This window comes from Molossus molossus, unplaced genomic scaffold (assembly GCF_014108415.1).
Source record: "Molossus molossus isolate mMolMol1 unplaced genomic scaffold, mMolMol1.p scaffold_m16_p_10, whole genome shotgun sequence".
NCBI lineage: Eukaryota > Metazoa > Chordata > Mammalia > Chiroptera > Molossidae > Molossus > Molossus molossus.
Window position 1 is genome coordinate 108,742,265 of NW_023425345.1, and position 27,385 is coordinate 108,769,649.

Consider the following 27,385-nt stretch of genomic DNA (forward strand, 5'->3'; position numbering starts at 1 on the left):
AGCGATAGTAGTGGGAACTGGCTTTAATTATAAGAAATTATTTTGGGCAGAGCATCGAAGTTAATTAATTAATTTATTTTAAACTATTTTAACTGAAATTAGAATGACTTATGTTGCATAATTGATATAGTTTATAATGAATATTGATCTAATGTACGTGGTTGTAAAATGTTTTTTTGTCTTCCAGATTCTTTGAATATAGTTGAAATTATGATTTCTCTACTTTATACCCATTGCAGTAACAAAGGTTTCTTTTCCTACCATCTCCCCTCTCCCTCTCCTCCCAAACTGAGAATTGTAATATTTTGATTGGTAGGCTTTACAAAGCAGTCTCTTCTCTTCAGAAGGGTCAAAGACAACCCAACCATATCGTGGGACTGTATGCTTAGGTAGGTCTGCTTCAGAGGGGATTATCTTGAGAAGATGGTTAGAACAAACTATAATTTAAAAACCTGGGCAGACTTTAGAATCTCTTTTGTTAAGATATGTCTGGCTTTTCTGGCTGATTAATTTATTATTCAGATAGGAGTTTTGTATATTCCAGACTTTATTGTTCCCTAATTTTTTTGATGTAATGGTGATTTTAGAAGACTTGAGGTGTAATTATCTGACAATACTGTCTTTTTTTTAATGGTTAAATTTTGGGTTTTTATTGTTTTTGCCAAACAATACTGAAAAAAATTTATTTTGAAGGCAGGGCTTGGATTATTAATTTTGATCCATTTAATTAAAGAAAAAGGAGGGGAAAGAGATGACGGCCAAAAAGAAATAGTTGTTAACCCCCACCTCACACTTGAAGCTCTAGCCAGTGACCTGACAGTGCCTAATGTTCAGATGGTGGCAGACTCCGCTCCCCTGGATGGCCCTGAAGGCACAGGGCCGTGGGGGCCAGTTTTAGTTCTCAGCAGCTTATTCAGACCAGGTAGACTCGTGGGCTGAAGTACATGTATGAATACAGAATCCTACTTCAAGGAAATTCATTTATCACAGTAGAGTCTAGAACTGATTAACCTTGATAAACGAGGACCGACTGTACAGACATTCTTTCCAGATTTTCTGCCCATTGGCTGACCACATACAAACTGTCATAAGCTTATAAAATATAAGGGGTGGGGAAGGCCATAAGAGGAGGAAGCTGGCAGAAGAGAACCTATAGGTCACTCACGCTTTCTCTTGGGCTAGTGACTCTGGATACAGACTGTAAGAGAGGTTGGAATAGGTGGACTCTAGGTTTCTGATGAAAGAAAATCCCCAAGGAGGAGCTGAAATGTGCCATGCAGAATAGTTCCTCCTGTAGAGGGCACTGGAGAAAGGGGAGTTGATCCTCTAATCTATGAGACAGGACAGTGGTAAGGAGGTTCTCCTAGTACCATGAAGTAAGACAGAAAGTTGCTGGAGAATCCTGAGGGTTCGGCCAGATGTGAGAAAGACTGAAAAGCCATTAGTAACCCTCAAAGCTGACTCCCACCTGCATATACTGGCTCTGCAAAGTGCTGCTGGAGATTCTTGCTGTGAACTAAGTCAAGTTAGTGGCTATGATATAGTGAAAAAAGACTTGCAAGAAGCAGAAAATACTTAGAGAACATTCCAAAGATCTCTTTCCAAAGATATGCACACATTTAAAGTTAAGAAAAATAAGACTGATTCAAACCATGCCCTGTGCAAAAAAAAGAAAAAGAAAATTAAAAAAAAAATTTTTTTTCCTTTATTGATTTTAGAGAGAGAGGAAGTGAGAAGGAGAGAGAGATAGAGAAACACTGATGAGAGAGAACATCGATTGATGGCCTCCTGCATACCCTCCACTGGGGGTTGGGCCCACAACCTGGGCATGTGCCCTGACTGGGAATCAAACCAACGACCGCTTGGTGCATGGGTCGACACTCAGCCACTGAGCCACACTGGCCTGACAAAAAAAGAAAAATTTAAAGTGAGACCTGTCTGATGCTCTAGCCTCAAATATCAGTCAGCTTGTTACTTTTATTTTGTAAGAGAAGATGTAAGTTTCATTCATTCAGAAGCTATTGTAGCCAGTTATAAAAACAGAAAGGCAGGCACAGACTAGATAAGGAAAGTAACTTTGGATTCAGTTTCACTGGTGCTGAAGAATTTTGAAATTATTTGAACTTGGTCAAGTTAGATGGAGTGGTATACTTTGGAATAGAAGACAGTAAATTAGCTGTGTTTAAAAAAATACAAAAAAGCAGCCCTGGCCGATTTGGCTCAGCAGTTAGAGCATCGGCCTGCAGTCCAGAGAGACCCAGGTTTTGTTCCCGCTAAGGGCACGTACCTCAGTTGCAGTTTGTCCCCGGCCCTGGTTGGTCGTGCGAGTGGCAGCCACTCGATGTGTCCCTTTCATGTCAATGTTTCTTTCTTTCTCTCTCCTCCTCTCCCTCTCCCTCTCCCTCTCCCTCTCCCTCTCCCTCTCCCTCTCCCTCTCCCTCTCCCTCTCCCTCTCCCTCCCCCTCCCCCTCCCCCTCCCCCTCCCCCTCCCCCTCCCCCTCCCTCCCCCTCCCCTCCCCTCCCCCTCCCCCTCTCTGAACAAAAAATGGAAAGAAATGTCCTCGGGTGAGGATAAAACAAAAAAAAACCAAACAAAGCATATATCCATCTTTCTAAAATGTTGGCAACTATAAAGGATTCTGACTCAAACCTTGCCAGGAATTTCTTCCTTGTTCCTGAAACTGTATTTTATTTTATTTTATTTTTTTGTTCAGATAGAATGGGAGGGGGAGAGAGAGAGAGAGAGAAACATCGATGTGAAAGGAACACATCGAGTGGCTGCCACCCACACAACCCACCAGGGCCGGGGACAAACTGCAACCAAGATATGTACCCTTAGTGGGAACCGAACCCAGGTCTCTCGTCCACAGGCTGACACTCTAACCGCTGAGCCAAACTGGCCAGGGCCTGAAACTGTATTTTAAATATTTATTTTGAAGTTTCATAGTAATAGTGCCAAAAAAATATATAAATAAAGTAAGAATTTGTGTGCTTGTTGCCCCCCCAACATGAAAGTATTTTCTCATTGTGAGTAAAGGATTGCTGCTGTTCAAGCTCTTATTGAACACATGTACTCTTTCTTTGTCTGTTTGTCTTAAATGTCAAGGCACCGCCTTCCATGGTCAATAATGAACAACGCCAGCATGCAGAGCACATATTCTTATCATTTAGGAAATCAAAGTCACCATTTGCAGTTTGCAAGCATATTTTGGGTAAGTATTCAGTTTAAAAATATTTGTGCATAATCAATTCTAGTTTTTCTATCTTGAACATTAGATATTTTAAATTTAGAATAAGCAGGTTTGTACAGTTACAGTTTTTCATTAATAATCATTCTATTAAAGTGGCTTTAAAGATACCCCATATAGCCAGACAGAAAACTTTTTTTAACTTTAGATTTTTCTCCCCTGGATATAGTGTTCAAAAATTTATTTTATTATTTTCTATAATGTGAAGGCTGTTCAGAGTGGGGAAAACAATCATATTTTTTCAATTATTTTCAAGTATTTATTATAGGAAATGTATTATGTCTTACCCCAGTGTTTTAAAATTCAGGTTGCCTTTGGAACTTTCTATAATTTATTTCTTTTAATTCCTTTTTTTAAATAGTGTTTTTTTTTTTTTTTAATCATATAGTTTGTACTCAGCTTGTGTAGTGAATATTAGTCAGCTCTGTGTAGGTTATCACTGTATATCCTAAAATGAAGCACCGATTTTTTACCCTTGTAAAAAAATGTTTTATGAGTACCTTTTATCTGGCATATGTACAGAAATGATCTCTTCCAAAGATGGTATTTTCTAATATCTATAGCTATATCTATCTACCTATAGATATATCTAATTTCTATAGATATTAGAAAATATCATATCTATATATATAGATATATATAATGGTCTTCTGCCCCTTAGATATTTTATAACCTTTTTATTGTTGTTTTTTACTTTTTTTTCTTTTTTTTCTTTTTGGTACGTGCCCCTAATGGGAACCGAACCCGGGACTCTTTGGCCCGCAGGCCAACGCTCCAACCGCGGAGCCAAACCGACCAGGGCTTAGAGAGAGAGAGATAGAAACAGCAGTGTGAGAGAGACATATTAATCGGTTGCCTCTTGCATGCCCCTTACTGGGGATCAGTCCTGCAACCCGGGCATGTGTCCTCACTGGGAATTGAACCAGGACCTCTCAGTCCATGGGACAACTCTCAATCCGTGAGCCATACCGGCTGGGCTACAGAGCCATTAGTTTTTTAATTTTTATTTATTTTTTTTGTCACTCATATTTAAGGCTCTGAAATGCTGTTATCCATGACCACATAATTGGTTAGTTGGGTGTTAAGAACTAAAATATTTGACCTTTTATTCTTGTGCTTTGACTTAATTGTTAGCCACCAGATAGAAATTGCCTACATTGAAAGTTATGTTAAAAATGCTCTACATATATGGGCTTATAAATTAGAGTTGTTAGATTGATTAGAGTGGAAAAGCTCTGGTATAGGAACTATTGAGGTCCCAGCTCCGGTGGTGCCTGCTGCGTGTGGTCACCTTGAGGAGTCTGCTCTCACCTGTGACATGGCAACAGTGATGTCATGTTCCTTCATGGATTCTGCTCTCTTAAGTTGTTGTGAGGTGCAAATGTACAACAATGTAGAAAAGCATTGTGTAAACAGTCAGGTAAATGTCATGACCCCATTACCTCATTAAAACACAATAAGCTTAGTAACATTATTATTACTTTTTGTGAGGAGCTAGTAGCAGTGATGGAGGTGGCCCCTCCTCATGGTTAGGTCTCACTGTTAGAGGGGCAGCTTTAATAACTGCCTTTCAGAGTCCAGATGAGTAAGTTCTAAACATTTTTTTAAAGTGGTGAATTTGTTTCTGTCACAAAGAAAATTTATTTTATGCCTGTGGAGAATATTTAACTCAGCATTCAATTAAAAAGAAGCAAAACTAAACATTAGCCTTAAGAATTTAAGGGAGACTTACTTCATTCTTACTGCCTGGAAATTGCTCACCATTAATGGATTTAGAAAACCATTTTGTTAAACTAGCACCTACAGTAGTCTTTTTTTTTTAATCCTTACCCGAGGACATTTTTCCATATTTTGTTCAGATAGAGTGGGAGGGAGAGAGAGAGAGAGAGAAACATCGCCGTGAAAGGGACACATCGAGTGGCTGCCACCCACACGACCCAACCAGGGCCGGGGATTAACTGCAACCGAGGTACGTGCCCTTAGCGGGAACCGAACCCGAGTCTCTCTGGACCACAGGCCAATCCTCTAACTGCTGTGCCAAACCGGCCAGGGCCCTACAATAGCCTGAGAATGGTTTTCATGGCAGGCGCTGTAACCTCATTAACTAGAGTTCCATCAGTGTTTCATCTGACTTTCTGTTGTAACCCAGTCATCATCTGTACTAGTTGGGAAGTAGTTGATCTAAGTTATAAGTATTTTTTTAGAGTGTATTTGTTTATATCACTCTTTCCTTTTTCGAGTATGTGTATTTATGAAGTATTGTTGCTTTGTTATGATTTGAGTTTGTTTTGGAAAACTTGTTTTTCTGATAAAAATTTCTAAAGAAGAGTGTTGCCAGTTCCAGTCATGCTTCTAAAATCAGTTTGGGTTTTGAGACACGAACTATTTTTTTAAAAGCCTGAGTGCATGTATTACAGTCATTAATGTACTGCCAAGCCCTGTGTTACATTAATGTTACATCTAAACTTCACAGAGTATCTTTTAACTCCGTCCTCGGTTGCCACAGCACGGAAGGGTTAATTCCTCTAAGAAGACTTCTCATGCAAGTGGCAGTCAATCACAATTCAGAATTTTCACATTCTTGTCCAGGGATTGTATGTCATTTTTGTAGAATGTCGGGGTAATATATTCTGATAAAGGGGAGACTTTCTCCTTGATGCTTCCCTTTTTGGCCTCTTAAAATTTTTCCTTTCCCCTTCTCACTTCAGTTTTATTACGTTTCTCATTTTTCCTCATTTCCTTGTCTTATCCTTTTGTTTTCATTCTAATTTTTTTTTTTTTTTTTGCTCATTTCTCTGTGTGCACACTCATGTGTGCATGTCCATGTTGCATGCTTGTGCATTTTGTCAGAAGAGCACTGCATCACCTCAGAAGTCTTTGGCGTAAGAATTTTCTACATTTGTAGGGTCAAATGTTCCTTCAGAAAACCCAAGTTCTCTTCTTGTTAAAGAACTATTATACGCCCAGATATTGAGGGGCTGGTTCAGCATTCCTGGAGCTTTGTGACATTCTTTTGTCTTTCTCTCAGGGAGAAATGGAATTCTTTTATTTGTTATCTCAGAAGTAGCCAAAATGAAACAGGAGACTTATTGTAGGTTGGTGTGCATGTGTGTCTGTTGTTAAGCAGACTTTGGGGCTTACATCATCTGTGTTCTAAGGCCAGAGAGGTGATTGTGGTCACTGACATTAGGGGTTGACTACTAGGGTGTTCTTAAACAACAACAACAACAAAAACAACGTTCTGATCAGAATGTATTGTGTACATTTTCTCTCTGACATTCATTTTAACTTTTGTTTTCATGGTTCTGTCTAGTTTCAGATGGCTGATAAGATACAAATGAATTTTAGTTACATAATTATTATTAAAGTTACTGTAGTAGGAAATGAAAGTATCCTGCTAATGTGGCCTAAAATATTTGGTCACCTAGACCATGCCCTATTCAGTGGAAAGCCACTCTAAGAAATTCTAGGTGAATGTGAGTTCCTTGTGATGACCTGGCCATTTCCAGCATCTCTCCAGCAGAGAGAGAAGAATAAGCCCCATATATTATACTGTGGGTCTTGCTGACAAGTTGCCAGAGCTCCTGCAAGCAGCTTTCACACATTTATGTTAGGGGTAAGTGCAGTGCATGGAGGCTAATAACGGTTTTCATGAGAAGGTGTAATTTATTAGGGTAGAAAAATTCCTTCTTTGAAATTTGGAATTTGCCTTGCTTTTTTCTAGATTTCTCCATGGGGATAGTAATATAGAGATCTTCATTTAATACCGTACAGTAGAAAAGAGTTACCTTGAGCCCTGGCTGATTGGCTTAGTTGGTTAGAGCATTGTCCCGATATGCCAAGGATACAGGTTCAATCCCCAGTCAGGGTACATACAGGAATCAACTATGGATGGATGCCACAGATTGATGTTTCTCTCTCTCCCTCCCTGCCCATCTCCCTCCTTCCCTTCTTTTCTCTCTCTCTCTCCCCCTTCTTCTCGCTCTAAAAATAAATTTAAAAAAAACATTACCTTGAAAATTTTGAATGTCATTCACCTTTTGTAATTGTGCCTCCAGCACATATAGTTAGGAGTAAGCATGTTCCATTGCTCTTGAAGACCAGAAGGTGCTTGTTGATCTTCCCTTCATTAGCCTGTGCAGTTAGGGGTGGATCAGTATTGCTCAAGGAACACACTAGCCTTGTGGTCTTGGATTTCCTTCATCTCTTGGTGCTTCAGTTTCTTTAACTGTAAAATGCAGGAATTAAACTAGATCTTTGGAGTTCTATTTCTAAAATTCTGTGAGTCCCTAAGATTTTGCTTTCTTGTTAAAATCCATGGTTAAGGATTTCAGGTGTCTTGTTCTTAAAATTTTTACTGTTGTACTGGAGTATGAAGATAGGTAGAAACTCATTTTGTTTCAAAAAGAGATTTATTATAAGAGAGTACCTTTATGAAGCAGTACTATATTTTTTCTTAAGTGATCGAAATAGATATAGCTGGTTTCTGTTTCAAATCCTTTTTTAATAAAACACTTATTTTTCTCCTGGAACTTGAAATACATCTTTTCAGTATAAGTTTACATTTGTGGAAGCTTTTGCTTTATTTACTGATTATATTTTAAGGTTTCTAAATTTTTGTGAGTTTTGATGATCATCTCAATTAGAATTCATGTTAAGATAGCATGGAATAATAAAATATTAAAAAAGAAGGTCCAAGTTGGTTCCTTTTATTAGTTTTGGTATTTTCAAAATTCCTAGGTAGTAGTGTAATGTAATAGGAATTTATGTAGGGTATACCTTTTCTCTCACATTTTTATGGCTAATGTGTCAAGATCACTTGTAAGATTTTTAAATGACCTAAACTTAATAGGAGAGAAAATGGTGTGCCTGACTGCATCTTCCTGCTCTTCTGCTAACTTCCTGAGGCCACTCTGCCGGAGCGAGTTTCTCATGGCACTCAGACATGCACGTCCAGCGGTCTTGGCAGATGACCTGCAGTCTAGACAAAGACATTTCATAGATTTCACATGGTGGTTATTTTTTGGAGCTTCAGAAAATTTCCACTTTTTCTTGACTTTATTTTGACTATTTCTCCCTTTTGATAATGCTGTTTGGAAACTGACTGGCGTTGTACTGGTGAATTTAAAAAAATAGAAAATTAATATAAAATATTTTTTAGGTATGTTAATTTTCTATTTTTTTCCCCTCTGGATTCAGTTTTTAGTTCAGATGCTATCACTTGCTAGATAAGGCTGGATCTTTCTAAGTGTAGCTTTGGGATTTTACTCAGTTTGATCAGTATTGCAATCAGAAAATTCACAAGAACTTCTCACCTTGTGTAAATTTGATTCTTTTTTTTTTTAACCCTTTTTTGTTTTACATTTTGAGAAAAATAACTTAATGATTGTATTTATTTCTGAACTTGCTGTTGGAGATGGGTCATCCTGCTGAAAGCTTAATTACTTAAATTGAAATATTTTAACAGTGTGGCTCATCACAAATAGTAATGTTCAAAGACTAGTTAAGGTATTTTGCAGATACCAAGTTCTGTTTTGCGCAGGGTGAGAATCTCTTAGGAAGTTTTCTGACTGCTTTATATTTTTATTTTATTTTTGTTAAAGCTGTGTTATTTTTTAGTTCTTCATGCTTTGGAAGTAACAGTTGAAGAGAGGTGAGGAAAGTTTGTGAAAATTGTGATCGGGGATTAGCTGCCACCTGCCAGAGGTGTCTTCTGAGAGGAACTAACCTCTTTGTGGTGCTAGAGCAAGGTCACTGGATTAAAAAAAAGAACAGGTAACCATCTTATTCCTTGTCTGAAAAGTTCTGTTTTAAAATTAAAAAATGCAATGTGTTCAAGGGAAGATGAGCTGCTGTTTACAGAAAGTGTGTAATTCTTTCTTCAGAAACAAGCAAGGTGGACTATGTCCTCTTTCAGGCTGCCACGGCCATCATGGAGGCTGTGGTCCGAGAGTGGATTCTCTTGGAAAAGGGCAGCATCGAGTCACTGCGAACATTCCTTTTAACCTACGTCTTACAGAGGCCCAAGTAAGTACACAGAGGAGGTTCTGCTGAAACACTAGTGCTAAGCTTTTCCTTTTGTTTTTTTTGTTGTTGTTTTTAATGATAGGCGTTATGGTTAAGCTCTTTGTGGGCTCATATTTTAAAAAATCATACACATGATTGTAGCTTGTTTTCCTACTTAATAAAATAATGATTTTTAATGAATGTATTGGGGTGACATAGTTAATAAAATTATATAGGTTTCAGGTATAGATTGATTTTGGTCTCAGTTGAAAAGCCTTTGTAGTTATCCTTTTTTTGGTGCTTGGTAAGTATTATAAGCCAGGTGAGTATCCCAAGGTGGGTGAGGGAAAAATCAAGTACCATTGACAAACCAAACATGACCTATATATGTGTACGGAAATGCATGTTATATAAAAAGGTTGTAGAAGGAAAAAAGCACAAAATTCTTGAATAGTTCCTTTGGGGAGAGGCTCCAGTTTGAGGGATGGAGTGAAGGTGAATTTCTTTTCATGTTATACACATTGTAGTGTTTAAACATTTTACAAGATTGTGTACATTTAGTACTTTATGATTTTTAAAAAAAAAAAAATAAGAGGAGATTTATCAGCCACACAACTTTTGGGGAAATAGTCATTTATTACTTTTTTTTTTAAGTCACCTAAATGCCAAGTTGTCTTATAAGAAGAGGCGCTGCACTTCTCTGTGTGCTGTTTGGGTGGTTGGATACTTTTTACATACATGTTGTTCATTTCTAAGTTCAATGAAGAAATGTTATGTAATTAGAAATGCTGGTAATGAGGAATGTTGATTAATGGTGATAAACATGCGTAAAGCTTTAAAAATAATTTAGAGCATACTGTTATACTGTCTTTCCTACTGATAGTTCACTGACAGTGTCTGAGTTTGTAATATTGTATCATAATTACTGGTATGACTTTAGCACTCAGTTAAGTGCTAACTGCTTTGCATGTAGAGGATGCATGAGAGAAAACAGCCAAGGTTTACTTAGTAGCCTGTTAGCATGGCAGGTGCAATGAATAATATGTTCTATAATGAGTGGATAGACATGTATGTGAAAGGAGGAAATGTCTTATTTTTTTTTCTGGTTTTAACAGAGTAAGAAAACATTGCTCCAGTTTTTAACCTTTCCCTTTTTTTGTACTGGTTTTCTTTATTTAAATTTTGTTTGTTGCCAGATGAGGGTACTTGGTTGTGATATGAGCTTGCCCTGGAGCTGCTCATTTATCACAGCTCCCTCCCCCTCCTCACCAGCATGGGAACTACTGAGCTCTGGAGAGCTTGGTAGACTTAGAGGTGTGGCAAATTTTGATTGTGAGTATATGTATGATTTCTTGTATTATCTAAAGTAATCTCACCCTTACATAGTTTTGATTAGTTCAGAAGTTATTTTAGAGTTGGTTATAAAAATAATAGTACATGCATATGCCCTTTCCCTAGGAGGGGCTCAGTCACTGTTTTATCATATTGGACCTCCCTCGTGTGTGTATACTGCGTATATGTGTGTATACTACGTGTATGCATACTATGCATTTTCTCCTGAACCATCTGAAAGGATGCTGCAGAAACTGTGATGCTTCATCTGGAAACATTTCAGCATGACTTCTAAGGACATCATTTCTGTACTCTACTATCTAATGTAATTCTGATTTCCTGTTTGGATTTTTCCAGTTGTCTGAATAACATTATTTATGTCCTTTTCCTTTTTATTTTATTTTTTTATTTATTTTATTTTTTTGATCCAGGATTTAACTACAGATTATACATTGTAATTAGTTGTCATGTCCCTGTAGTCTCTTTAATCTAGAATAATCTGCCTCTTCTGGTCTTTTCATGACATATGTTTTTATCTAGTAGAATGCCCTACAGGGTGAATTAGAGTCAAGTTTTACAACTTTTGGTATACTGTGTAGGTCAAATACTGCAGGTTATGTAGGATAGAACACTACCATTTTGTGCACAGAATTTTTACTTTATTATTTATTTATTTTTTAATTCTTATCTGAGGACATTTTCCCATTTTTTGTTCAGATAGAGTGGGAGGGAGAGAGAGGGAGAGAGCGAGAGAAACATCGATGTGAGAGGGACAGGTTGACTGGTTGTCTCCTGCACAACTCCAACCAGGGCCGGGGGACACACCGCAACTGAGGTATGTGTCCTTGACTGGAATTGAACCGGCGACTCATTGGTCTGCAGGCCGAAGCTCTAACCACTGAGTCAAACTGGCCAGCACACAACATTTTTTTCCGTTCTATTAAGGTGAAATTTGCATAGAGTGAAATGCAGGGTACACTTTTATAGAGGCAGTATAGAACAGTGGTTGACAAAAGGACTCCCACTTCTGCCACTTCCTAATCTGTGACCTTGGGCTAATTATTTCACCTCTTTGTGCATTAATTTCCTGATTATTAAATAAAGTGAATAATATTACTTTACTGAAAAGATTGTTGTGAGCCCTAGCCCGTTTGGCTCAGAGATTACAGCATTGGCCCTCGGAATGAAGTGTCTCAGGTTCAATTCTTGGTCAAGAGCACGTACCCGGGTAGCAGGTTTGATCCCTGGCCCGGTTGGGGTCGTGTGGGAGGCATCCAATTCGTGCATTTCTCTCACATCGATGTCTCTCTCTCTCTCTCTCTCTCTCTCTCTTTTTTTCTCTCTCTCTCCGCCCCCCTCTCTCCTCTTTTCCATCTCTCCCTCTCCCTGGGAATCAATGGAAATATCCTCAAGTGAGGACTAACAACAAAAAAGATTGTTTTGAGGATTAAATGTATTAAGTTTTGTGAAGTTAGTTAATAGAAAAGTTTTGCATATTATAAGTAGTACCTGATGTTAACTATTATTATTTATTTTCCTAGTAACTAATATTTCTTGTCAATAGAGATATTTAAAACTTGCTTTATTTACATTACTAGTAATAGTATTCAACTTTATGTGCGTTTTCTAGTAGTATTCAGTAGATGTATTTGAAACTGTTGTGTCCCCCAAAAGTACAAAAATTCCCTTTCGTCAATTCATAATCTTGCCCATGATAGGATCTCTATTTATTTGCTTTATGAATGCTTCAAGTCTTTGTTTTGAAGAAACATTTTTTACTTTAGTATAGATACAGGGACACGTGCTCATTCGTTTGCATACATTTCTAAGAAATACCTGTGATGTGACAGGCATTGTGCCTTACCATGGGACTGCAGTTGCAGTGGCCTAGCATGGTGGCCAGTCTGAGAGGTGAAGTTAAACCCATGGTAGCAGATGTGTCATGTTATAACAGAGAGGTATAGGAGAGCCCTCCTTAATAGTGACCAACCAGATGTACGGGCGCTGTCCATGGATGCTGTTTGGACAAAGTGGCATCATGGTCTGGGCAGAAGGCAAAGCAAATCAGAGGCCTGAAAGTACATGATCCTTGTGCTATTAACTGAAGGAAGTTCAGTACATCTGTAGTTCTGAATGTGCATAGAGGGCGGCAGATACCCAGTCATAAAGGGCCTTAGGAGTGGGTGACTATATTATTTATGTCCTATGGGGACACTTGAAAGAGTAAAAGAAAGCAGTGTTAATAATTATGTTGGACAGCTGATAAATTGCGAGCGTCCTAGGAAAGGTGGGCTGGGTCCACCTTATAAGCCTTATTAAGGAATTTAGTTTAAAATATTTTTTTTTTTTTGCAAGAGCATGGGTGGACCTTCAGGGTATTATACTGAGTAAAATAAGTCAGACAGAAAGACAAATAACATGGTTTCACTCATATGTAGAATCTAAAGAGCAAAATAAGTGAACAAACTCATAGATACAGAGAACAGACGGATGGTTACCAGATGGGAAGGGGATGGGGGTGGGGCTGAAAAGGGGAAGGAATTAATAAGTACAAATTGGCAGTTACAAATAGTCCCAGGGGCCCTTGCTGGGTAATTCAGCTGATTAGAATGTAGTCCTGATGCGCCAAGTTTGTGGGTTCCATCTCCAGTCAGGGCACATACAAGATTCAACCATTGAATGCATAAGTAAGTGGAACAATGAAGTGATGCTCCTCCTCCCTTTCTCCCTCTCTCTCCCTCAAAATCAATTAAAAAATAGTCACAGGGCTGTTAAGTACAGCATAGGGAAAATAGTTAATATTGTAATAACTATGTATGGTGCCAGGTGGGTACTTAACTTATCTGGGGGATTTGTAAATTATATAATTGTCTAACCACTATGCTGAATACCCGAAATTAATGTAAAATAATATATTTTCAACTGCAATAGAAAACTTTGGGTTTTGTTTCAAGGGTACTTGGTGGTTGTATCTTTGTGCATTCTAGAGGCTGGATTGTTAAATTCAGGATTATGTTTTCTGAACTTTACTTTTAAGAAACAGTTGTGCAAAGGCAGTTAAATCTCTATGCCCTTGTGTAATGGGCTTTTTACAATGCCTCCCCTTGGGACCAGTGCTTCTGCCACCACACCCAGGAACAGAACTTAGAGATAAGATTTTTTAAAAGATTGTGTAGAATTTGCATGTTTCCATAATGTTGTGTCTTGGATAGCTAGCTTGTTGCCTTTCCACATTAAAGGGAGTGGATGTAAGATTATACTACTGGTTGGAGATGGATATTAGGTCAGAATTTCTCTCTTAATTGGTGGAGTCTTAATCTGGCTCTTAGTGAGCTTACTTGTATGTATTGAATACTGATTGTAGCAGCTAATGCGTGCATAGTGCTTTGTGTGCACTGGGCTTAGTTTTAAGAACATTTATTCTTATAGTAACCCTGCTACTGTTGTCCCCATTCCACAGATGAGAAAACCGAGACTTCGAATGTTAACTGTCTTACCTAGGGACACACAGCCAGTAGATAATGGAGCATGGATTTTCACCCTGGTTTGGCTTTGGAGTTTGTGCACAACTAGTAGGCTCCACTCCACTCAGACGTGAGCGGGGTTATTAGGAGTTTCAGGCATAATGAGAAGTTTGAGAGTGTTTTTATATTAGAATTATGTAAAAGTTTTCACTTTGATCTTTATGTTTTACAGCCTCCAAAAGTATGTTCGGGAACAGATTCTCTTAGCTGTAGCAGTAATTGTAAAACGAGGCTCACTAGATAAGTCAATTGACTGCAAAAGCATTTTTCACGAAGTCAGCCAGTTGATCAGTAGTGGCAATCCCACTGTGGTAAGTGTGCTAACTGTTCACATTTGTAAATATTTAATGTTTGTATTTTGTATTATACAGATACCATTATAGCAGTAGTAACATCTACATGAAAGAAAAAGCAGTGTTTATTTCTTCCTGTTCTCTAGTCTTTTTCATGTGTGTAGAGATATAGTGTATTCACGTTTTCATTTGATCCTATGTTTCCATGTTGCTGTAGCATTCTTAATCATTATTTTAATGGTATAAAATGTATCATTAAGCTAATATATCACAATGTTTTTAGCCATTTCTTTTTTTTGAACATTTCTTCCATATTTAATAAATCTTTGACAACTACTAGTGATAGTAGGAATGTTTGAATAAAATATGGAATGATATTGAACATAACAATTACTAAACATAGCTACACAACATATATATATTATGTATAGCCGATGGTGGCACCCGGTGCCACTGTCAGCTGAGCACATCTGAGAACTGTCGTTGGTTGAGCTAGCCTGGGAGTGTGATTGGCTTGTTCCTCTCTCAGTCTCCTGTGTACCTTTCGGGAACTCTCTGTGCCTGCAGAGGGACTGTCTGGCTATAGCTGCTCTGTTGGGCAGCAGGGCTTGGAGTTGGTATTAGTGATCAGCTATCATTCTTGGACAGAACAATTGACTTCTATCAGCTGCATGGTTTTTAACTCATGCAGACTTAGCATTGGTATTGCCTGCTGTTCTGATTCTCAGGTACTAAATCTTTAAATATTTTGAGTAGTTTTTTACTTTACCAGTGATTTAGATCATTTAGAAGGTGCCTGTGTAAGGTTTTATGCCTCACAGTCTGGATGAATTGCTTTAGATCTTCAGTGGTCCCTCAGTGAGTTTGTAACTTTAATCATTTTGTTGATACCTTGTGGTTAGGAGGTCGAGGTACATTTTAGGGGGGCTGCTCACCGTTCCTTCCTTTTCACAGTATCTTGGATCTCTCCTCTCCCCACCTTTTATCATGCACAGATGTGTTCTCATCTCTGCTCCAGCCACTTGCCCCTCACTCTGGCTGAGACCCTAGAATGACCTCAAGGGTCTGGACTGAAGGAACACATAAGCAAGTTGTCGGGACTTTGGAACTTCCTACACAACCCTGACATTTTTTTGTTTTTCCTTTGAAATTCCTCAGTGGGCATGTGTGTGTTCTTTTTTTTATCAGCTTTATGAATAATTTCCATGAATTACTGCATCCATGTAAAGTGTACACTTGGATGCAGTGTGCAGTTGTGAGTACCAGTGAGCTACCCTCAGTCACAATGCAGAGCATTCTTGCCTACATCTGATTTTGATTGTGTGGATACTGTGTTCTATGCCATGGTTGTGGCAGAGTCTTCAAGGGCAGGTGCACATGTCCTGTATCTGTAACTCTAACACCAGCCACATGTTGGCTTTGAGCATTTGAAATGTGGCTGGTGTAATTGCAGAACTGAAATTTAAATTTTATTTAATTTTGATGAATTTACATTCAAATAGCCACATATGGCTAGGCAGTGGCAACCATATCGGACAGTGTGTTTTTAGAGATGTTAATAATCCAGAGGTCTAATTTAATGTCCTTTGCACTTAGTATTGTAAAATTTAATTGTTTATATAAAAGTAACAACTTCAAAATGTGCTTTTTTTAAAAAACCCTCACCTGAGGATATTTTTCCATTGATTTTCACATAGAGTGAAAGGGAGGGGTAGAGAGAGAGAAACATCAATGTGAGAGAGACACACTGATTGGTTGCCTCCTGCACGACCCTGACCAGGGCCAGGGATGAACTGGAACCGAGGTACGTGCACTTGACCAGAATTGAACCTGCAAATCATTGGTCCACAGGCCGACACTCTAACTGCTGAGCCAAACTGGCCAGGCCAAAATATTTTTTATTTAATTTTTTATTTGTGTTAATCCTCACCTGAGGATATTTCTTTCATTGATTTTTAGAGACAGTGGAAGGGAGGGAGAGTGTAGGGGAGGGTCAGAGAGAGAGAGACAGAGAAACGTTGACATCAATTGGTTGCCTCCTGCACACGCCCTGACCAGGGCCAGGGATTGGATCAAACCAGCAACCCAGATATGTGCCCTTGAACAGGGGTTGAACCCAAGACCCTTTGGTGCGAAGACCAAGGCTCTAACCACTGAGACACACTGGCCCGGACCTGACCAGTAAATATTTTAATGTATGTTCTCTCTTTCTCTTCCTCAAACTGTTGAGAATATTTGGGAGGTTAAAGAATTTACTTAAGATTTTCTTAGTCTCAGAGACATGAACAGCAGTGGGAGAGAGGTTTAAGATTATAAGAAAGGAGAATGATAAAATCAGAATAGGGATCATAGTGTTGGCTAGAAACTTTCTTTTTAAAGGTGATTTTTAAGAGATATTTGAAAAAAAAAAAAAGAGATGATTCATGGTATTCTGTGGATGAAAGAGGGCTGACCTTATGAGCTAAGTGACTAACTTTTCAAACCCCACATCTTCATTGGCCAGAAACTATGTCATCTGGCTTTCACGCTTCCCTTTCTAAGAGTATATTTTTTGGTGGTCCACCCCCTTGTACTAGTCTAACTTACATGTTTAAATAAGTTTGGGGGCAGTATAGTATGATTTGCTGATTTTTATTGTGGATTAACACTTAGGGGCTGCCTAGCAGAGGAGAGAGCGCTCAGTGAATTTAGTAAGCATTCAGCAAGGGTTGCTCTCCCCATTGGTCTCACCTCTTTATACAGTCTTAGGATACAAATGCTACTAAGTTATATCTTTTTCTGTCAAATAATATTTTAAGTATTGAAAGTCAGAAGAAAGTATTTATGCTATTATCCATGAGTGGAAACTAATTGTGTATTTAAAAAAATAGAAAACCAACATATTAGCTCTACTTTTAGTGCTTTAAGAAATTTTGTTTGTTTGTTTGTTTGTTCAGATAGAGTGGGAGGGAGCGAGAGGAAGAGAGAGAGAGAGAAACATCGAAGTGAAGGGACACATCGAGTGGCTGCCACCCGCACGACCAACCAGGGCCTGGGACAAACTGCAACCGAGGTACATGCCCTTAGCGGGAACCGAACCCGGGTCTCTCTGTACCGCAGGCCGACACTCTAACCGCTGAGCCAAACCGGCCAGGGCTTTAAGAAATATTTTATAGTTTTGGTTCTCTATTGATTAATTTTATGGAATAATATCTAATTCATAATATATTTCCTAAGGAGATTATATTTTTTGAGCAGTAGAGTTTTCCATGTATCATGTTGCATTCTCAGCAATTATGCTTGTATAGTTATTAAATAATAGGTTGTTTCTTGCCTGTCTTCGTGGACAGGCTGTTGTTTCTGTCTATAGAGGTTGCTGCAGTACTTCACTGCGGTTTGCAAGGGTTTAGATCTACTGGCTCCTGGCTTCAGAGGGATAGTTAATGGAGACTTGAATTTCCTAGGGAAAGTAGCTAAAGTTTTTATTTGAAAATTTTTTTTTTTTTTTTTAATCCTCACCCGAGGACACTTCCATTTTTTTTGTTCAGGTAGAGTGGGAGGGAGAGAGAGGAACAGAGAGAGAGAGAGAAACATCGATGTGAAAGGGACACATCGAGTGGCTGCCACCCGCACAACCGACCAGAGCCGGGGACAAACTGCAACCGAGGTACATGCCCTTAGCGGGAACCGAATCCGGGTCTCTCAGGACCGCAGGCCGACGCTCTAACCGCTGAACCAAACAGGTCAGGGCAAATTAATTTTTAAGCAAATGTTTAATCTGTTTCATATTTGTTTTATTTCTTTTGAAAGTAGTCATACATTAAATTACTTTTAAAGCTGTTTAATTTAGCATTTAAGCCTCCTGTCTTTCTCTTTGCCATGTGAGAGAGAAGTGGGTGAGAAGCTCACTTGTCCACAGCAGCGCTGCCCTGGATGTGATACTAGCTTAATCTCTCTCATCACAGGTCTCATTGATGTTTGCTTAGAGGAGCAGCTGGAAGTCTGTATGGACGGCAACCTTTCATAAAGTTTATTCTTGGTAATAAAGCTCCCGGGGAAAGAGCCAGGCTATTATAAGAGACAATCCTCTCTGAACAAGAGTATTGTATTTTGTCAGCTGGAGTTAGTGTTTGAGTATCTTGTGCTTGTGACAGTAAGCTGGTGAGTAAGGCAAGCTATCTCTTAGGGTATTTTTTCATAAGCATGAAATTAATGGCTTTTACTAGAAATGAGAGTGCTGCTGTAAGACTTTAATGTGAAGACCACAGTTACTTAGTTGTTAGTGAATTAAATTGTGGATTTTCATGACTTCAGTGAAAGAGAACAGATTAGATGATTTTGTAACCTTGATTAGATTAGATTAGATGATTTTGTAACCTTGAGGTCTCATTGAGTTTCTTCTGCTTGTTCTACATATTTAAATTTTCTTTTTGAAATTTATCAGCAGCTAAAAATGTAGGGAGTACATCGTGTTCACTTTCCCTTTGTGTTAATATAGTGGTAGGTGTAGAGATAAAGTTGATCCATTAATCCAAGTAACATTTACTGAGCATCTACTCTGTTACGTTAGTGATGCTCTAGTTATGGTTTTCCGTTATTAATTGATAGCCTATTTTGTGATTTTAATTTGGTGGAATGTAGATAATCAAGATGTAGGACCAAAATAGGTGATTATTTTTTGTGATCTTGATAAAAACCCTGTTGTTTCTTTACCTCATGGTGACCTGCTGCATTTTACCTGCGTGATTTAATTTGAATCTTAGAACAGTCACATTAATTAGGCAGGGCAGAGGGTGGTGACCCTTTTTGTAGATGAGAAGAAAGAGGCCAAGACAGAGGTGAGTTGCCCTCAGGTACCTGAAGTGGTAAATCCTGGACTGTTGTAACCTAGATTTCCTGACTTATTTGAACAGTGGGATTCTTGTACTGGACTGCGGAAAGAGTCCTGTAGTGCACTTATGTAGAGTTATTTTGGATATTGTTTTAATAAATTGTATTATTTGGTTTCTAAGTTGTTGGAAATGAGACCTACCCATTTAGGACGGCTTGTTAGTGCTAGTTGCGTTGCCAGCAGCAGGTGTGACATTAGACAAGGACGAGAGTGACGTACGTCATAAAGCCACTTGGTCACAGCCTGTAAAGCCTGTGCATGTTAGTAGATTCCAGGTGTTTGCTACCACAGCATCAAATAGGAAGTGCCTTAGAGATAAGTCTTCTGGAAACATTTACATGAAGTAAGTTCCACTAAAAGTGTTTGCTATGTTTGGAAATGAACAGGTATTCACTTAATTCTCTTTGATCTTGGGTACCTGAGGACTTGCTATGCTAACCTCTTAGAAGTCTCAAACTTGTACTAATGGTATTTATACTAGTCTAATCCCTGTAAACTTTATAGATAATCTCTATCCTCTCTTGTTTATCAGTCTCAATTTTGACCAGATTTCATTGGAAATTTACTACTCTAAATTATTTATTTAGAGCAGCTTGTTTTTGACTCTCTTGAGTATTAGAGTCAGTGTCTCCAGTAGAAATAACATCCATCCCTGACAGTGACAGGAACAGAGAGGCAGGTACTGTAAAACCTCGGTATCATGGAGCCGAAAGTCCATTATATGTTGAAGTAGATTTTCCGAATACATATGTTAAAAATTTGACAAATTTGTTACTTTACCTGTTTTTACTTATGTGGACACATTTGTGTAATTAAAATTAAGTATGCACAGAAAGTTTAATTTCACAGAACAGTTTTCTATATTTATCACTGTAATTTTAAATTTATACTGAATAGGTCTAGTAAATGGGTGTGTTCACTAGTTACCAAAAGTAAATGCACACGGCTAGGGCATGGTTTAACACAGGTGTGAACATTGACCGACATTTGTTAAACCTGCTGCAGAAAGTCACGTCACCTGACAACAGAACCAATGACTGCATGTAATTCGGTGTGATCATGCGCTCATCATTTGCTGAACATTGTTTACCAGTGGTGACTCTTGGATTTAAATATGTAGACAGTAGTTGTAGATAGGTAATGTTTATATCAGCACATTTACTTCAGTGTTTTTTCCAACATAGAGCTTATTCGCTAAAATTTGTTTAAAATAACTGAATTAATAACAAAAAACCAACCTATTAATTTAATTATAAGCAAATCTTGGTTAAAAGCATTTTAAAATTAACAGGGTGTTAATTTTCACATATGACATATGGACAGGAAATTTTGTCTTTAAATCTGAAGTCCATTAAATTGAAGCCCTCAAAATCGCACGTTTACTGTACTGATAGGTGGGGGGTTCGGAGGTAATGCACCCTTAAGATCTACAAGTTTGAAGTAAGCACATAGGAACTTTCTTCTACAGTGTAAGAAAAACAAACACTTGTGACCTCCTTTAGGCAGGTTGGAATGCTTCCCCTTTTTCTCTCTGTCCTGAGAAGGAGTGTCCCTTTTCTCTGTACTTCCACTTGAAGCTTGCTTCCCAGCTATTGTCATTATAATGCGCCTACGTGAGAGTAAATTTATTTTAATAAGATTTAATTTAACTGATAATTAAATGCTGTAAATGAGTGAATACTTTGGGAAATGAGGCCTAGGTACATTGAGATGTGTTTAATTCCTCTATAAATAGGGAGAAATACTGTGTTTGTATGTGGAGAGGAGCTTGGTTCTCTTAACATACAATCAATAATTAATGTTATTCCCCAGGAGTTTCTATTCTTTTGGCACCTTTGAGCATTAACAGTATAGTGTAATTAATGTTTATGGTACTGCTCTCAAGCCCTTACAGAGCTTCCAAACAGAGGAGCAGTTCAACTGTTTGGTGTCTTTTAATAATGAAAATATCTTAGTTCTTTGCATGCCAGTGGCTTTAGGTACGTTGAAACCAGAACATCTAATTTCTGGTAAAAATTTTTAACCATGTTGTGTATTTTATTCTCATGTATTTCTTAAGCTTTGAGTGGTGAATTTGAAAAGAGCATGCTTCCTTTAAAAAATTTATGTATTTATTTTATAAGTATAAAGAAGAAAAAGGAAAATACAAAACAGGACATCTGGGTTGATGGTAATGGTGCGTATATAATGATACCTGTGCACTAACACATCGGGAAGCTGTGGACAGATGTTAACAGTAGTAGCCCCTGGATGATAGGATTGTGGGCAATTTTATTCCCTTTTATGCCTTTTTTTAAAGATGAAGATACATTATTTTTGTAAGAATAAGAAGTTATTTAAAAACAAAATGTTCAGCCCTGGCTGGTTTGGCTCAATGATTAGAGCGTTGGCCTATGGACCAAAGAGTCGCGAGTTCAATTCCTGTCAAGGGCACATGCCTCAGCTGCAGTTTAGTTTCCTGCCCTGGTCAGTGTTGTGTGGGAGGCAACCAGTTGATGTGTCTCTCTTACATCACTGCCCCCCCCCCCCCCCCCCCCCCCGCCCTTCACTCTGTCTGAAGATAAATGGAAAAACATCCTTGGGTGAGGATTTAAAAAGAACACATTAAAAAAAACCATAAAATGTTCAGAGAGCTAAGTCTGTAATAAGAATGTGATTTAGTCTGGCAGGTGTGGCTCAGTGGTTGAGCATTGGACCCATGCACCAAGAGGTCGCCAGTTCGATTCCCAGTCAGTGCACATGCCCAGGTTATGGGCCCGATCCCCAGTGGGGGGCATGCAGGAGGCGGTCAATCAATGTTCTCTCTCATCGATGTTTCTATCTCTCCCTCTCACTTCCTCTCTCTCTATAATAAATGGAAATTTTTTTTTTAAGGAATGTGATTTATTTTATTATTATTTTTAAAATTCTCACCCAAGGATATTTTTCCATTTATTTTCAGATAGAGTGGGAAGGGGGTGGGGGGGGAGAAAGAAAGAAAGAAACACCAATGTGAGAGAGACACATCAATTGGTTGTCTCCCGCATGACCCTGGACCAGAGCCGGGGACCGAACTGCAACCAAGGTACATACCCTTGACTGGAATCGAACCCGTGATTCTTTGGTCCATGAGCCAACATTTTTAACAGCTGAGCCAAACTGGCCAGGGCAAAATGTGATTTATTTTCATTATCATGGATTAAGAATGTATTTTCTTTTATGGGTGAAGTAGTACTTCCTTAGAGTGAAAGGTTACTGTTTTGGAAAGATGTCTTTTTTTTTTTTTTTTTTTTTAATCCTCACTCGAGGACATTTTTCCATTTTTTGTACAGACAGAGTGGGAGGGAGAGAGAGGAAGAGAGAGAGAGGGAAACATCGATGTGAAAGGGACACATCGAGTGGCTGCCACCCGCACGACCAACCAGGGCCGGGAACAAACTGCAACCGAGGTACATGCCCTTAGCGGTAACCGAACCCGGGTCTCTCCAGACCGCAGGCGGACGCTCTAACCGCTGAGCCAAACCGGCCAGGGCGAAAGATGTCTTGATTGCTACATCTCAAAAGCAGTCCCATCCCACTGAGGGCTCCCTTGTATGACAAAGTTTGTAGTTAAAGGAGACACTTACTTTGAAAAGTCTTGACTTTTTCTGAGCAATCGTAACCTCAGAAAGGTTCTCATCTTTCAGTGCTATTGCCCCTTCTTTGGGTCTTAATGGCAAGCACATGCATGTAATATTAGGAAATGTTTATCTCATACAAAAATAAAGCTTTGTTGTGAATACACATTTTAATCATTAGAGTTGTGTTACTGAAAATCTGAATATGGTCATAATTAAAAAGCATACAGTTTTGTGGTGAATATAGTTTGATACTATAAAGCAATTTGTGGCAAGTTATAAATTGCTTGTGCAAAACTATTATAGATAATTTATTTTTATTTATTTATTTTTTTTACCCTCATCCGAGGACATTTTTCCATTTTTTGTACAGGCAGAGTGGGAGGGAGAGAGAGGAGGAGAGAGAGAGGGAAACATCGATGTGAAAGGGACACATCGAGTGGTTGCCACCCGCACGACCAACCAGGGCCGGGGACAAACTGCAACCGAGGTACATGCCCTTAGCAGGAACCGAACCCGGGTCTCTCCGGACCACAGGCGGACGCTCTAACCGCTGAGCCAAACTGGCCAGGGCAGATAATTTATTTGTAAGAGTAAGTTTGTGTTTAATGAGTACTTCTGGGTTCATAATGTTTTTCTCAGTGAAATATTGTATAGGAAAGACAGGAGGAAAGCTAAGGCTAAAAGACATAAAAATATGGGATACTAAAAATTATTTTCAGAATCATAGAATCTTGTAATATGTGTTAGATCTTTATAAATTAACTTTTCCCTTTGAATTTCATTAATTTGAATTTAATACCTATTGTCCCCACCAAAGCCGATGTGTATTTAAAAACTATGTTCATATTTGACCCCAACGTTATTTGTATCTGTGAAGTTTTCATTGCTGGCACTTTAATCATTAATATACCTTTTTTTTTTTATCCTCACCTGAGGACATTTTTCCATTTTTTGTTCAGTTAGAAGGTGAGAGAGAGAGAGAAGCATCGGTGTGAAAGGGACACATCGAGTGGCTGCCACCCGCACGAACCAGCCAGGGCCAGGGACAAACTGCAACCGACGTACACGCCTTAGCAGGAACCGAACCTGGGCCTCCCTGGACCGCCGGAGTGCTTCAACCACTGAGCCAAACCAGCCAGGGCTAATATACCATTTTAAAAGAAACTTATTTTTAGCTCCATTTTTGTTAACTAAAAAATGAAGGGATTGTACTTAAGGGGTTTTTAAGATCCCCTTAAACTGTGAAATGAAATGAGTGTGTGATGAACTGTTTTCTCTATAAGAGGCTCCTTAGTGTCTGGTTTCTTAGACCAGGTTTCTTCCTCCATGTGCCTGGGGCCATGCAAAGGCAGTTAAACTTGTACACTTCTCTTGACGATTTTGAGAAGAGGTAACATTTTTATATTAAAAAAAATGTATATTTTGAGGTAAAATTACAAAGTGTGTATATGTGTGTGTGTGTGTTTAAAGCGGATTCATAGTACTTTATCCTTTTTGAAAGCAGTTTGGTCTGTCCCAGATTTTTGGGAAATTTGCACGTGTTCTCTATTGTCAGGGCTTCCTGGTGTGGAAAAGTGTGAGAAACTGCTGTAATTTATGGGCTGGTATGCCATCTATAAGTATCAGTTATACATCATGTGTATTTTAATTTGTATTAAAAGGCAAATAGGAATTTAATTTTTTTCTCACATTTTTTAGAGAAAAATTTCAGACATATGCAAAAATAGACAAAGTAGTATATTGGTCACCCGTGTAACCATCATTCAGCTTCAATAAATACCAAGTCATGGCAGTCTTTGGGAATTTGATTTTGTGTGTATTTGCTAGGATTTGCCAAGATAAGCATCTGTAAGGTCAAGGTGCCCACATCAGAAGCATTTCTGAACAAAGATGTGGCAGTTGGTGGGTGGGATGACTGTTCAGCTGTTGTGTTAGCTCGCATAAATAGTATCGTCTTGACTTTAATCTTTGGTTGTTCAGAGGTAGTGAGCATATTTCTGTTTAACCCCTGGAAGTGTGCCAAAATAATTTGTATCCTCTTTGTCCTTGGCACCTTGACTCTAAATAGTCTGAATAAAAATGATGAGTTGATATTAGGAGCCTGTTGGATAGAACCATTGTTAAGGAAGATCTTTATTTTTCAATTTAAAAATCTTTGAGAGAACTTATATGCATAACCAATTGACACAGACAGTAGTGTGGGAAAAGGCAGGACGGGCGGCGGGAGTGGGGAGGAGGGGGTCCATGGGGGAAAAATGAGGAACATCTGTAATACATTCTACATTCAACAATAAAGATTTAAAAAAAATAAATTAAAAAAATCTTTGAGTACCACTACCTGATTAATATTTGGGAGACTATGAACTTTATACTTTTCATCTGTTTGGAAGTACATTTTTACAATCATCTGGGCATAGACAGACCTGCGCTCAATCTCAACTGGCCTTCATTTCTTATGTCTCTGAATCTCACTTCTTTCATATATAAAATGGGGTATAGATTATTGTGTGAATTAAGTGAAATAATACAGTCAACACGGATTATCTTAAAACATCACTTGCACACTGTGATCAGGTTAGGAGTATGTCCTGGGTTCAAGTCTTGGATGGATTTGGGTAAGTGGAGCTGAGGGAGAACTACTATCAATTAGTAGGCCTCTTAGGAAGTGTTTTGTCCTATCTGATTTTCTGTTTGGTAGGTATACCATCTAAAGATAGAAAATGTTTCATTATGTTTGAACAAATGTGGTATTGATACAAAGTATTAGAAAAATAATGCCTCTCAATTATTTCTTAATCCAATAATTATAGCAAACTCTGGCCTGTTCTATTCTGACTGCACTGTTGAGTGAGTTCTCAAGTTCAAGTAAAACTAGCAATATTGGACTGAGTATGGAATTCCATGGTAACTGCAAAAGAGTTTTTCAGGTATTGGCGTTTTTGTTCTTACATTTTAATTATCAGATTGTTCACTTTTTATATAATCTGTTCCCAGTGCAGTGCAAACATTGCCTGCACCTGGAGGTTTGTGTTGTGATTTCATAGGATATAATCAATTGATAGGTCTGGTGAACATAGTTGACAATTGAAGGTTACTTGTTTAGTGCTAGTCTTTAAAGAACACAAGAAGGAAATACTACTCTGAAGACCTTTAGTTTATTTATTTTGTCCTTACTGTGTTTAGATATCAGTACTTCAATTGGTGGGACTCTGCTGGCCTTAAAAATAGGCCTGGCAGAATGCCCACAAGGGCTGTGTATATAAAATGTTATTGCAGATGGTGTGGGCTCTTTGTCTTGTGTGTATTGTTTGGCTCTGAAGTAAAGTTATGTGAAGGCACTGGCTTAAATCAGAGGGCCCTGCACTGGAGCAGCCGAGCCCTGCAGTTCTGTAGTTGTCGGACCCCCCTCTTCACAGAGGACCATTTGTGTCACAGTAAATGTCAAGCTGGTGTCATTGAAATCTCACTGTGGTGAAAATATGTGCAGTTTGGAAAATGGAAAATGTGCCTGAAGAAATCATGTTTTCCACTGGAAATGTTAAGGTTTTAGTTTTTCTTTTATGGTTCTAAAAGGGAATGCAGTTTGAACAAGCTTTTGACACAAAAATACTTGTGACTTACTTACTGCAGGAAGAAGACCTTCGTCAGATCTTCGTGTTAACTGTAGAAGTCCTGCAGGAGTTCAGCAGGCGGGAGAACCTCAGTGCTCAGATGTCCTCGGTGTTTCAGCGCTACCTCGCACTCGCCAATCAGGTCTTGAGCTGGAACTTTCTTCCTCCAAATTATATCCTTTAACTACTGAGCAGATGGTAGTTATGGCTGAAAGTACCTTGTCTCTGTGGTTTGTAAAACATGTTAAAAGAAAATAAGTGTTTTTATTTATTTATCTTTTTATTTTGAAAATAAGTGTTTTTAAAGAGTGGAATTTAATTTATAACACACAGTGCAGTGGGCTACTTAGAAGATTTAAAGTTACATTTACAACTTTGAGAAGTAGGTTGACTGACTAGGAAACTTGGCTGGGTGTTGGGACTCTCGTTTCCTGGAGGAAGGGGGTGACTCTCAGGCAGGGAGATGGGGAGATGGGGATTGCGTTTCTATCAAGCAGCTGGGTCACTCTCTCTCTGTGGAATGTAATGACTTGGGTTTTTAAATTTTTTTTTTTATCCTCACCCAAGGGCATTTTTTTCCATTTTTTGTTCAGATAGAGTGGGAGGGAGGGAGAGAAAGAGAGAGAAACATCAACGTGAAAGGGACACATCGAGTGGCTGCCACCCACACAACCAACCAGGGCCGAGGACAAACTGCAACCGAGGTACGTGCCCTTAGCGGGAACCGAACCCAGGTCTCTCTGGACCGCAGGCTGACGCTCTAACTGCTGAGCCAAACCGGCCAGGGCATGACTTGGGTTTTTAAATTGTCTTTCCTTAAGTCTAGTTTGGTTTCCCTAACTTGATATTTTTGAATTTTTACCCGAGGATATGTTTAAAGAGAGGGAGAGAGAGAGGGAGAG

General features: G+C 38.7%; 1 protein-coding gene across 12 annotated transcripts in view; it reads left to right on the plus strand.

Moving 5' to 3' along the window:
* Positions 1–27,385, plus strand: part of XPO4 (exportin 4) — a 121,428-nt gene that overhangs the window by 17,941 nt on the left and 76,102 nt on the right. For 5 of the 12 annotated variants that reach the window (XM_036251073.1, XM_036251071.1, XM_036251084.1 and 2 more), the window contains exons 2-6: positions 3,107–3,212; positions 9,134–9,275; positions 14,283–14,421; positions 25,683–25,799; positions 26,503–26,656. In XM_036251073.1, the coding sequence (XP_036106966.1) occupies positions 3,107–3,212; positions 9,134–9,275; positions 14,283–14,421; positions 25,683–25,799; positions 26,503–26,656 (658 nt within the window). Of the gene's footprint in view, positions 1–316; positions 390–3,104; positions 3,213–6,244; positions 6,251–8,851; positions 9,024–9,133; positions 9,276–10,450; positions 10,587–10,839; positions 10,912–12,338; positions 12,344–12,431; positions 12,665–14,282; positions 14,422–16,364; positions 16,368–25,682; positions 25,800–26,502; positions 26,657–27,385 lie in introns of those variants that run through there. The other 7 variants (XM_036251075.1, XM_036251076.1, XM_036251077.1 and 4 more) reach the window with 7 other exon arrangements.